This window comes from Dendropsophus ebraccatus, chromosome 7 (genome assembly GCF_027789765.1).
Source record: "Dendropsophus ebraccatus isolate aDenEbr1 chromosome 7, aDenEbr1.pat, whole genome shotgun sequence".
Classification (NCBI taxonomy): Eukaryota; Metazoa; Chordata; class Amphibia; order Anura; family Hylidae; genus Dendropsophus; species Dendropsophus ebraccatus.
The window spans coordinates 119,282,053-119,294,651 of NC_091460.1; the positions used below are offsets into that span (position 1 = coordinate 119,282,053).

The 12,599-nt window shown below is 40.2% G+C and overlaps 1 protein-coding gene across 2 annotated transcripts in view; it reads right to left on the reverse strand.

Moving 5' to 3' along the window:
• Positions 1 to 8,247: 8,247 nt before the first annotated feature.
• Positions 8,248 to 12,599, reverse strand: part of SNCA (synuclein alpha) — a 61,847-nt gene continuing 57,495 nt past the window's right edge. The window contains exons 6-7 of one of the 2 annotated variants that reach the window (XM_069976783.1): positions 11,164 to 11,201; positions 8,248 to 9,860 (exon numbers count right to left, since the gene is read on the reverse strand). In XM_069976783.1, coding sequence (XP_069832884.1) covers positions 11,193 to 11,201 — 9 coding nt within the window. In that variant the 3' untranslated portion in view covers positions 8,248 to 9,860; positions 11,164 to 11,192. The remainder of the gene's footprint in view (positions 9,861 to 11,163; positions 11,202 to 12,599) is intronic. The other variant, XM_069976782.1, reaches the window with a different exon arrangement.

The following is a 12,599-nucleotide window of genomic DNA, read 5'->3' on the forward strand; positions in this document are numbered from 1 at the left end:
CTGTGTGTGTCTGTGTTTGTGTATGGTGTCCTGTGTCTGTCCTTTAAAGCTATGTACCATATATAAAAACATGATTTTGTGATGCTCTGTCAAAATATATGTATATGCTATACATGTCATTGTCCGGCCACCCACATCCATTACGCCCTTTATAAATCCTGTAAAGCTAGAACCAAAGGCAAGATTGACAGTGTAAAATAAAATACTGTAGTTGCAATAGAAACACTTCTGAAATACATGTTCTACATGTTCTAGAGAGGTATTTTGTTGCAGGTGTTTTTGAACCTCATTGGAAACTTTTTTTTTTATTATTGATAAGTTTTTATTGATCCTATTGATTTCAGTAGAAGCATGAGATGAAGTACTTGTGTAAATAAGGAAGCAAAAGCATCGCTTTATTTATTTATTTATTTATTTTTTTACACAACGAAAAAGTGCCGAAAATAGCACATATTTCATTCTGTTCCAAAATACATGTGAAAAACACCATGTAAATTTGACTTTAGAGGAAAGTTTGGTTTAAGTTTTATTTCCCATGCCACTTCCCATAAAACATAAAAACATAGAAGATTGTCGGCAGAAAAAAGACCACTGGGTCCATCTAGTCTGCCCTTTTAGTATTTTCTTTCTTATTATCTTAGGATAGATATATGTTTATCCCAGGCATGTTTAAATTCTGTTATTGTAGATTTACCAACCACCTTTGCTGGAAGTTTGTTCCAGGTATCTACTACTCTTTCAGTAAAATAATATTTTCTCACGTTGCTTCTGATCTTTCCCCCAACTAACCTCTCACTATGTCCTCTTTTTCTTGAGCTCAGTGTTTTTTTTTTTTACTAAAAACACTTCCCTCCTGAACCTTATTTAGTCCTTTAACATACTTAAAGTTTTCAATCATGTCCCCACTTTCCCTTCTTTCCTCCAGACTATACAGATTTAAATCCTTAAGTCTTTCCTGATATGTTTTATGTTTCACACCCTCCACCATTTTTTTCAGCCCGTCTTTGGACCCGTTCTATTTTATCAATGTCCTTTTTTAGATGAGGTCTCCAGAACTGGACACAGTATTCCAGATGTGGCCTCACCAGAGCTCTATACAGGGGGATCACAACCTCCCTCTTCCTACTGGTTATATCTCTAGCTATACACCCCAGCATATGATTTGCTTTCCCCACTGCCTGGTTGCACTGTTGACTCATTTTAAGGCTGTCCAAAATCACTACCCCTAGATCCTTCTCTTCTGAAGTCTTTTCCATCACAGTACTGCCGATGTGATACTCGGATAGAGGATTCCTCCTCCCCAGGTGCATTGTTATACATTTTGAAACATTGAACTTCAATTTCGACAGTATGGACCACTTATCTAGCAAAGCTAAATCATTTTCCATATTACTGACACCTCCAGTAATATCAACCCTATTGCACACTTTTGTGTCGTCTGTAAACAGACGAATTTTACCTACCAAACCTTCTCCTATGTCGCTTACAAACATATTAAAAAGAATAGGACCCAGAACAGACCCTTGTGGCGCACCACTTGTAACCAGTCTCTGCTCAGAATATACACCATTACCATTACCCTCTGATATCTCTCCTTCAGCCAACAACAATTCCACTGAAGTATCTAAGGATGAAGTCAAATTTTCTCCATTTCTCTATCAGCTCTTTATGGTGAACTGTATCAAAAGCTTTGCTGAATATCCACAGCACCACCTTCATCCAGCACTTTTGTGGCATTATCAAAGAAATCAATGAGATTAGTCTGACATGATCGGCCCTCAGTAAAGCCATGCTGGTTTGGATCCATCAAATTGTTGATTTTTAGGTGATCCATTATCTTATTTTTTAGAAGAGTTTCCATCATTTTCACTACTACAGATGTTAAGCTCACTGGCCTGTAGTTACTGGGCTCTTCTCTACTCCCCTTCTGGCCATTGTTGCAAAAAAACAAAACAAAAAAAAAACGGTCGTTATTAATGATTGTGATCATTAATAAAGATTGTTATTTTGCAACAACGGATGGTATTTGCCCTTATTTTTACATTGTGGGAACATAGCTGAAAAGTGTTAGTGTTTCCACTAGAACGCTCTCTGTGAAAATCCATATTTTTTTTTACTATGAAAGAGAAAATCTATGACCACACAATGGGGGAGATTTATCAAAGGGTGAAAAATTTGGTGCAAACTGACCACAGCAAACAATTACAGCTCCTCTATCCTTTCACCAGAGCTGAAAGCTGAGCTGTGATTGGTTGCTGTGGCTAGTTTGCACCAGTCTAAACTTTACACCCTTTGGTAAATCTCCTCCAATGTTTTTTTTTTTTTTAATGGCGTTTTTTTTTTTGGACGGTTGTCAGTTCGTGGCCAAGTAGTGGCTGTTGTTTCAAAACATGTGTGAAATAGGGGCTGTAGTTTTAAAATAAAGGCAGTTGTTTGGCTGCTAACTGATTGCCGTCCAAAAAAACAGTCAACCGTCAAAGTGTGTGCGTTACAGTAATATTTACCCCTCTCAAAAGTCTGTACTTATTTTACTTGTGTAGTGATGAAGGTAGTACTTAAGTTTTGCCACTAGATGTCACTGCATTGTATATGCTTATATGTAAGCATTGTTTCTCTATGTGTCACCTGAATCTGTAGACCAGTAGGAGTCTTGTTTTCTTCTCTCCCATCACCTCTCTTCTTATTTCTTCTGTTGCACTCTTCACCCATCCACAGGGTACCTTAGTTAAGCCCCTATTTCACGGGTCGTTTGAGAGGAGCAAACGAGCGCTCTCAGCGCTATTCAATGCGGGTGAGTGCGAGCGGGTGAGTGCGGGAGGGGCTGCAGGGGGGAAGGCTGCCAGGGTTATCACTGATCGTCAGGACAGCCCATAGGATACAGCAGCGTCTGTTGCCGATGCTCCTATTCAACGGAGCAACACCAGCAGATCGTTGCTGTATCAGTCGCTTCTTTTTCAACAACTGATTGTTGAAAAACAAGCGACTGCAACGATCAGCCGACATGAACGATGTCGGCTGATCGTTGCACTCTATTCCATGGGACGATTATGGTCCATAGCGGTCGATATCGGCCGAATACGGACAATAATCGTTCCGTGGAATAGGGCCTTTATGCAGGAGACAGGAAGACAAGCTCAGTCTTAGCTAGAACCCTGCATGGGAAGGATGCAAGACAGTACACCTCTAACAACTTTGTGAAGACTAAGGTCAATACTTCTTCTTCTAAGTATTCTACCTCATCCTCCAACATCCTGGCAGAGCAAAGACCTACATAGGTTGAGACTCTCACGGCATGCTCCTCTCTACTACTCTGCTTCTTCGTATCACTCAGCACACCATACAGTCGGCACGACTATATCCTACACTGCATGTCTATTACAGATCAGGTTTTTGTATTGTCAAGTATTTGTCAAGAACTCTTGTCAAGCGCGATATCAAGTGCTTTATCCAGAGAACTATTATACTGTTCTGTATGACCTGCTGGACATTTGCAACTTTAAGTAAACCAAACTTATCCACGCTCAAGAGACTCTGTGATCTTTTATTATTCACTGATACAGCACACACCGCAACCATAGGACACTTCCCCTTTCTGTGGGTTGCAGTTTTGCTAATCCGGGAGGGTCACTACACCGTTCTGGCCATCCGTGATCACTCTAACCCAAGGGACCCAGTAGCATCCCGGCAGGACACTGACCACGGGGGAAAAGGGTACAAACAGCCTTTTCAACTAAAAGCAGGCAAGCCATCACACCTGTGTGCCACCAATGCTCCGATATAACACCACATCGGGGGCATACCACACCACAGAAAGCCAAAGGAAGATGTTGTGCGGTTGTAGCCAAAAAGAGACTGTCTCATTTTGTCTCTGTCCTATTAAACAGCAAGGTCCTGACTATTGTGGAGCAGACCTGTCAAACTGTTGCGATGTTATTGAAACCCAAACACTCGGAATTTGATTAACTGCAGGTGGAAAGCTTTGATGCAGCCATAGGACTGCCAGTAAAATATAGATACAGCGTATGGCCAGGACCACACAACATTTTTTTTTTTGACTGTTTGATGACTGTTTTTTGGATGGCCATAGTTTTGCACCCAAATAGTGGCCGTTATTTCAAAACAACAGCCGTAATTTGTGGAATAAAGGCCAGTGGTATAAGGGCCATTATTTGGGTGCAAAATGGCGATCGTCCAAAAAAAGTCAGTCAAAAGGCCAATAAAAGACGCGTGGCCGTAGGATATAGCTTTATACATGTTTTCCAGAACTTTCTAGTCCATCCACCTTCTACAGCCTTGCAAAATCAAATGCTGAGCATCAGGGTTTGGGGAACAGTTTGACAGGTCTGCTCAACACTAGTCCTGACAGATCAAATTTTTCTTTGTACAATGCAATTCTATGGCAACAGGATGCTACAGGATCCTGCATTTTGTTCATGATACATTTATGAATTTATTCAGCTATGATGTGTGTTCTTGGTGATAAGAACAGGAACAACGGCTGCTGTTAAAAGAATCCTTTGCATTTTTGCCTCTTTGTTCCTTCAGAGCTGGCAGTTCTTTGAAATCAGCATAATGTTTCAAAGAAAAAGAATGAGACTAAGCTAAGCATAGATGTGCAAATTCACCAAGGTCTTTATCCCACTCATTCTTGATCTTTTAAAGGGGTATTACCATCTCAACTAACATAGATAAACCTGTAGACACTTCACTTAAAGAAAGGTGGTACTCACCGTACTTCATACTAATAAAGGTAAACCTTATTCCATAATGAATGGGGTCATGGACCTGACTAGTGTGGCTTCAGCTGTTTCGTGCGCATGCGCGGCCCGCTTCCTCTGGCCCTTGGGAGCATTTTGCGGGTGCTACAGGCATTGCATGTGGGCGAAATTCAATGTCACCGTGACATTGGTAGCATCGGTTAGACCTCTCCTACTTTGCCGATAAGCCCTTAAAATTTTAGACTGCCCTGGTTAACCATTGCCAGATTTACCAGTTGCTGGTGGCTGCCAAACATCAGCTGAGTATGCTTTTTCTAAAGTGAGCTAACCTTGCAGTCATTTCCAACTAGGTGTCATAATGGTGAAGTTAAAAGCCACTTTTCAAGAAGGTTATATCATTTGTATGTCTTTATTCAATCACCTTACTTTAGCATATCATTTCCATATTAATGATGAGATGTGAGTTTTTGACCACCTGCACCCCGAGAACATTGTCTATCTTTCATATAACATTATTTAAATGAAAGGAATTTTTCATATGCAAAATGAAGCAATGTGAAAATGCAAAAGGAAATATAGTATTATTATTCCAAACTCATTTCTCCAAGTTGTATGTCATTAAAATCTCATTTATCAGTATGCCTTAGAAGCCATTTCTCTAGAGATACGGCACATCTCAAGTTGGATTATTTAGAGAAAAAAAAATGAGCAAACAAGTTATTGCTCATCTAAATGGGACTAAAAAAGTGTAAAATAATAAAAAACGCTTTTTTTAAAAAAAATAAATCCACGCCATAATAAAAGTTTAAAGGGGAACTATCAGCAATTTCATGTTCACACTGCTGTAACTGATTTTTCCCTGTGTCCCGTTCTTGCCGAGCTTTTTGACAAAAATTAGCAAATCGGGGGGGGGTTAGGAGCACTGTGGGCATTAGGAGCAACCACTTGGCCCGCCCCTCCCACTATCTCCACTATGCATAGTAATGAGTCTCATAATGGCGCACATGCAGGGGAGACCTCGCAGACAAGACACCTGTTTCAGACGCGTGTGCACTTCTTCCGGTGTTCAGGCTGTATGAGTTTTGTAGCTCTGTTCCATTGAAGTGAATGGAGCTGAACTACAATGACATATACAACCTTGGGACAGGGGTTCATTTTAAATATTTCTCCCTTACACGTATGGCAAAACTTTTATTCAGAAATAACGTACAACTGAGCTTCAGAATCACACTTTTGACATTTATTTCTTGTTAGATTACAATGAATGTACAACATAATAACATTTCAGAGTTTTTTTTTCTCCCATAAAGTTTACAGATCTTCAATTGTATTCTATATTTTAGTAACAGTTTTTTTATGGCAAGCAGCATTATTTCCATTATTCGATATAGACTAAAAATATATAAATTCTTTCTCCCCAAAATAAAAAAAAAGCTATAAAAAGGGATATGGTGGGAAATAGCTAAATTCACAATTGAACCTACATTTAGATTTTTTATGTAAATCCCCTTTATGTATGAATTTCATGCGTTATAATTCATAGTTGCTGAGCATATTTAATTTCAACAGCCTTAGGCGTAAATTTTCTACTAATCACGGCTGTTGTTGCCGATTTGCAACAACGGCTGTGATTGATAGAAAATTTATGTTGCACTGCAATCAATGGAATCCTGGCCGGAATGTATACACATGGGCGAGATTTATCAAAGGGTGTAGAATTTAGACTGGTGCAAACTGGGACCAGCAACCAATCACAGCTCCTCTATCTTGTTACCAGAGCTGAAAGCTGAGCTGTGATTGTTTGCTGTGGGCAGTTTGCACCAGTCTAAATTTTACACCCTTTGATAAATCCCCCCCATAGTATACACTCCAGCCGGGATCCCAAGTGGCCACACGAAAAACTGACTTGCCAGTTTTCTGCGGCCACTATTCAGTGAATAGCGGCTGCATAACACTGACAGCTCACACAATGGAAAGTATGGCTCCGGCCGCAGTTCTCATTGTGTGTTATGGTAAATTGGGATGTGGGTGCACACGAATGCCCCCATCCCAATTCAGCATAAAAGTTCATTCATCCGGTACTGCAGTTCCAGCCAGGATGATCTTCACTGACACCATCGGTTCTGTGACCCGGACGGAACACAGAAAGACCGGTGTTTTACAGAGTGTGAACCCAGCCTAAGGCTGGGTTCACACTACGTATATTTCAGTCAGTATATTTCAGTCAGCATTGAAACCAAAACCAGGAATGGATTAAAAACACAGAAAGGATCTGTTCACACAATGTTGAAATAGAGTGGATGGCTGCCATATAACAGTAAATAACTGCCACTCCTGGTTTTGGTTGCAATACTGACTGAAATATACTGACTGAAATATACATATACTGACTGAAATATACCTAGTGTGAACCCAGCCTAAAAGTGTACCTGTGACAATTAGCCCTTCTGAATCAGTGGTGAGATCCTCTTCTATTCCGGAAAGTAGGGTCTCCGTGGATACGGAGATGCAATCAGATGATGCATCATCGTCTGATTGCGTCTCTGTATCCATGGAGACCTGACCTTCTGGATTAGCAGAGGAGCTTGCCACTGATCTGGAAGGTCTGATCATAAAAGGTACACTGTTTGCATGAGGTCAGGAGCGGGAAAAGTATACTTACTGCTCTGGTCTTCTGTCTTCACTATTGCCACTGAGCGGTGTCCTGCCTCAGCTGCTGATTGGTTGAGCAGTATTAATGAAGACAAATAGAAGACCAAAATAGTAAGTATACTTTTCCCGCTCTACCCTTCACACTAACAGAGCATGGTCTAGCCTCCAGGGGGTTAACTTAACCCTTTGGGAGCCATACTGTCACTTTCAGATTAACCAGATACCCATGAGGGCACCTGGTTAAATACTCAAGTCTCTAATTGATTTCCATGGGGCTCGTTACGGTGGGCAATCGAGTGTTGGAAAATACCTGACTTGAGTAACGAGTATTTTGGTGCTTGCTCATTTCTGTTTCATACTAGTGATAATCGAACAAGATGCCAAACACTCAGCATTTGACATGTGGCTGAAGAATTTGGCTGCAGCCCTCAGACGGCCAGAAAAATAGGGATACAGCCTAGGGCTATGTTCACACTACGTAAAAGTACGGCCGTTGTTGCCATCGGCAATAACGGCTGTACTTAATGCAGTGTGGAACATTGCCCCTTGTTCTATGGGATCCCGGCCGGAGCATATACACATAGTATACGCTCCGGCCGGGATCCCATGCCGGGCCGCAAAGAACTGACATGTCAGTTTTCTGCGGCCGCAATTCAGTGAATTGCGGCCATAGGAAACCCTGTCAGTTCACACAATGAAGCGAGCGGCTCCGGCTCATTGTGCGCTATGGGGAGTTCTGATGCAGGCGCGCACGGATGTGCCCGCATCAGAACACTACGGCCATAAAGATCATCCGGCCGGCAGTGCAGTACCGGCCAGGATGATCTTGGCAGAGACCGGCCGTTCCGTGACACGGCTGGGTCACGGAACGGCCGGTCTCTTCTGGTGTGTAAACAAGGCCTAGGACTGTATCTATGTTTTCCAGGACTCCCTAAGACTACATCCAACTTCTTGTTCCCAAACTAGTATCCTTCTTTATGGCTAATGACAGAGAAGGGGGTTGTATTAGAGGTTTCAAGCACAGGAAAGACACAGTGGAGGGGAAAGCTTTCTGCTTGTATCAGAACAAATGTGTAGGTGGGTGTGCTAGGACTGCAAAAATGTTTCTGGAATTGGGACATCAGTGTAGTTTTAATATTTTACATTTGGGAAAACAACCACATTTTATGTCCCCAATCAAAGGGTGGATAAACAGTAGAGAGTAAAACATTAAACTTTGGGGCTACCACCAATGTTTGTAGTCTGTAATAATGGAGAAATCTATCTCTGCATAGTATCTGTACTCATGCAGCATTAAAATATTTTATTCAGATACATTTGTACATTGAAAAATATATGTGGGATGTGTGGTAAAACAGGAAGATAGGTGTTTTATCTATTCTTTTTACATCCATCTTGATTTGAGCCTGCATGTGGCATTATACTGTTACTTATCCCAGTGGTATATATCATATATCAATATTTAACCTTCCACCAAAAATTGTTCAAAATCTAAAAAAAAAAATCCTGTAAAGCACACAGCTCTGGAAAAGTTACTTATCCCTTCCATTGCCTCAGTCATATCAGAAAATGGATGAAATCCATTCATGCTGTAGACTGAGGTTTGAAGTACCTCCTGGGGGACAACATAAGTTGCCATAGAGGATTGTCTCAAATAGAAAGGCTCTGTGAATCATTCATGAAGTATTGATAGATTTTTATATAAATATAATGATTGTTGTGCTTTGTCTTTTAAACTATAGAACACAAATATATAGTAAACATATTCAGCCGAATCTTATACCTGTATAACTAAAACATTATTGAATCTTTAAAAGGATTTTACTCACATACTGTATAATATAGACTTTCCATTCAGGCATGCCCACAAACAGATGATTGTGTTCATTTCAATAGTTTTATAGTTTTTTATGTTTCATATTTGGACTGTATTGTTGGTCAATGTCCAGTATCATCATTGAAGAAACGTAAACCATCGAAAAACGTCGGGTGTTGAAATTGTTTGGTGCATAGATCATGCTTACAGTCAGAAATACTAGTTACTTAGAAAGAGATCCCACAATGTCATGTTACAGAAGACAGTAATAACATATGAAACATACAAAAGCATAGGAAAAATAGAAACATTACGAAACCACTAGGAAACAAGCAATATTACAGGTAGTACAGTAAGTTAGACATTAATAGACACTTAGGTGTTTTTGTTTCTTTTTTTCTTTTTCTTTTTTTTTGTTATTTGAAGCCACGACATCCATAGCACAAAATAACCACTCATTGTTGACCCCCAGAGTGGAATTGTCTAACCCGGAATGGAAACCAAGGTTAGTAATACTTTGCTGATGGAAGACTTCCATTAACAGTTGAAAATAAAATATAAATAAAATCTTAGGACTCGGTACATTGGAATGCATCATGATCCATTGAATATTTTATGTGTTTGACGACTGCTCACAATATTCATGCTTCAGGATCGTAATCTTGATATTCCACCTACACAAATTAGAATAATAGAGTATTAATAGGGTGCCAACAATAGACCTCTTGTTCGTGGAAAGAACTGCTCTCACTACGAACAGTAAACAAAATTACAATGACAAGTCTGTTTATTGCAAAACAATGTGTCATTCATGTTCCAGACAGTAGAGTTGAATATGACCATTTGTTAGTTACAATTATCTTGGCTACAATACAAAAGGGGAAGACTAAACATAAGGCACACACCAGCCATCAACATTCTCCACCATAGTCCCTATAAAGCATGTTTCCTTCCGAAAAGGAGTAAGAAATAAGTGGTTGGCAGACCATGTTGTCATTCTGAGGAAACACAGGATCAAATCCTGTGTTTTCACCAACAGGAGACATTGGAGACAGCTGGGCTGTCCCAATACACATTAGGAAGTAGATATGATCTGCCAATGATAATCTAATGTTTATACCCAGCATTCGGGGGTATAGTTCTTTACTGAGCTGGATATTTCTAGTCTATTGTTGTTGTTTTCCTTGATGGCACCAGGGCTGACCAACTGTGCACCAATGACCATATAAATATGTATATTTGGAAGACCCCATATCTGCCAGTCCGCACTGATACTTTCACAGACGAGAGGGGGCAGCGGCATATTGTGGGCACTGCAGGCTTTGCAATGTCCAATAGCTGCCTAATGTCGCTGCAACATCAGTAACATTGGACAGCTATTTATCATGGTTTATCATTTATCTGGTTGAGAACTCAATAGTTTGTTTAATAGTTTTAAAGGGAAACTATCAGCAGGTCAGAAAAATCTAGCCTGTTGTTATCTCCCATTAAGCTGAGGATGAAGGTACCGTACGTTTGTTACCTTCATCCTTGGTGGTGTTTATGTGCAGTTTGTAGTTAAATCCCAAGGCTAGAAAGGGGGTTTGGTGCACTGGGGGTGGTACTGCCGCCTCCAGTGTACCGATCCGGCCCGAATCGGTGTGGGTTAACCAGGGGTGGATTGGTGCACTGGGGGCTGTAGTCATGCCCCCAGTGAACCAAACCGCCTTACTAGCCTTGGGATTTAAGTACAAACTGCACAGAAATGGTGCCAAGAATAAATGAAAAAAAGATGCTGATAGTTTCCCTTTAATAAAATAGGTCTAATGTTTTCCAGGTATTCCCTCAATCCATAACAGAATAAAAACAAACATATATTAGAATTCATGATAGCCTGCAAGTCTACACTGAAAAATTGACTGCATAATAAGCGATGAAAGGAAAAATGGTTAAGAAGATATACTGTATTACAAACATGCAGACTTCACATATGCTCACCAAAGCCATTGTTAATCTTTGGTGGAACTTCACTTTAACTGAAAAAAAAGCATTTAATCTCAATTTAAAACAATGAAAAAAAAAAATGCAAGAACACATTACTTTTTATACGATTTTGTTATTTCAGAAAACTGTCAATAAATTGTCAGAGCTTTCGAAATAGCTGGTATGTTACGGCTCCCGATGCAATACTAATTCACTTGTCATTTTTGTTATTACATTGTCTCTGTGTTTTATGAGTTTCCTTTGATTTGCATTGACAAAATGATGATTATAAAGATAGAATTGCACCATATTAGGGACCACATTTATAATTCCTTAGTTTACCTTTCTATCGATTAAGATTTTTTTTTTATCATCAAATATTCATGACATCCAACATGTTCCTTCATTGTTATTGTGAGGTTGTCAGGGCTCTAGTTATTTGCAAGCAATGTCAGAGCTCGGAATACCAAAAAGTTCTCTTCCAATGAGCTTAAAGTGACACTGTCACCCCCTTTTTGTATGAGGACTTCTCTTCACAGCTGTAAAGCTTAAATTCTGCATTTTTCATACCTAACTTTATAATAAATTTCTTGGTGTTTGGTCCAGTGAAAAATGCTTTTTATTGTTGGTGGACTGTGCCACCTGGGCGGGGTTTTGCGGCCACTGTGCCCCTTCACCCCGCCCTCATCAGCATATTGGACCACACCCCTCCGCGGCATCATAGGCGTCTAGGCCCCCCTCAGCAGCCATCGGAATGGTCCGTCCTAGACCTCTAGGCCAGATCATTCCAATGGCCGTCAAGGGGCAGGGCTTAGACCACAATGATGTCACAAAGGGGCAGGTTGGCGCCGGTGTGGGCAAAGGGAAGTGCAGCCCCACCCAGGTGGCATTATATTTTATATTTATATTATAAAGTAAGGAATGAAAACTGCAGAATTTAGGCTTTACAGCTGTGTAGAGAAGTCCTCATATAGAAAGGGGTTGACAGTATCACTTGAACACGTTCAACATAAAACGTAACAATGTTTCCAATTGAAAAATTATCAATAGACTGTTTTAGGATCAGAATATATGAATTTTTTACTAAAAATGGACAAAATGTTATTTCCTTGGATCTTCATATGCAAATGTACTGTAGTTAAAATAACTAATGAAATTACCATATAAAATAGTTGTCTGTGTTCCTACACATAATTTAACCAAATATGTATATATGTTTTGTCAGATGACTTATCCAATATGCCAAGCCAGAACATAAAAATGGTGGATAAAATGGTGATGTCAAGACTAGAGATGAGCGAACCTCGAGCATGCTCGAGTCCATCCGAACCCGAACTTTCGGCATTTGATTAGCGGGGGCTGCTATACTTGGATAAAGCCCTAAGGCTATGTGGAAAACATGGATAAAGTCATTGGCTGTATCCATGTTTTCCAGACAACCTTAGAGCTTT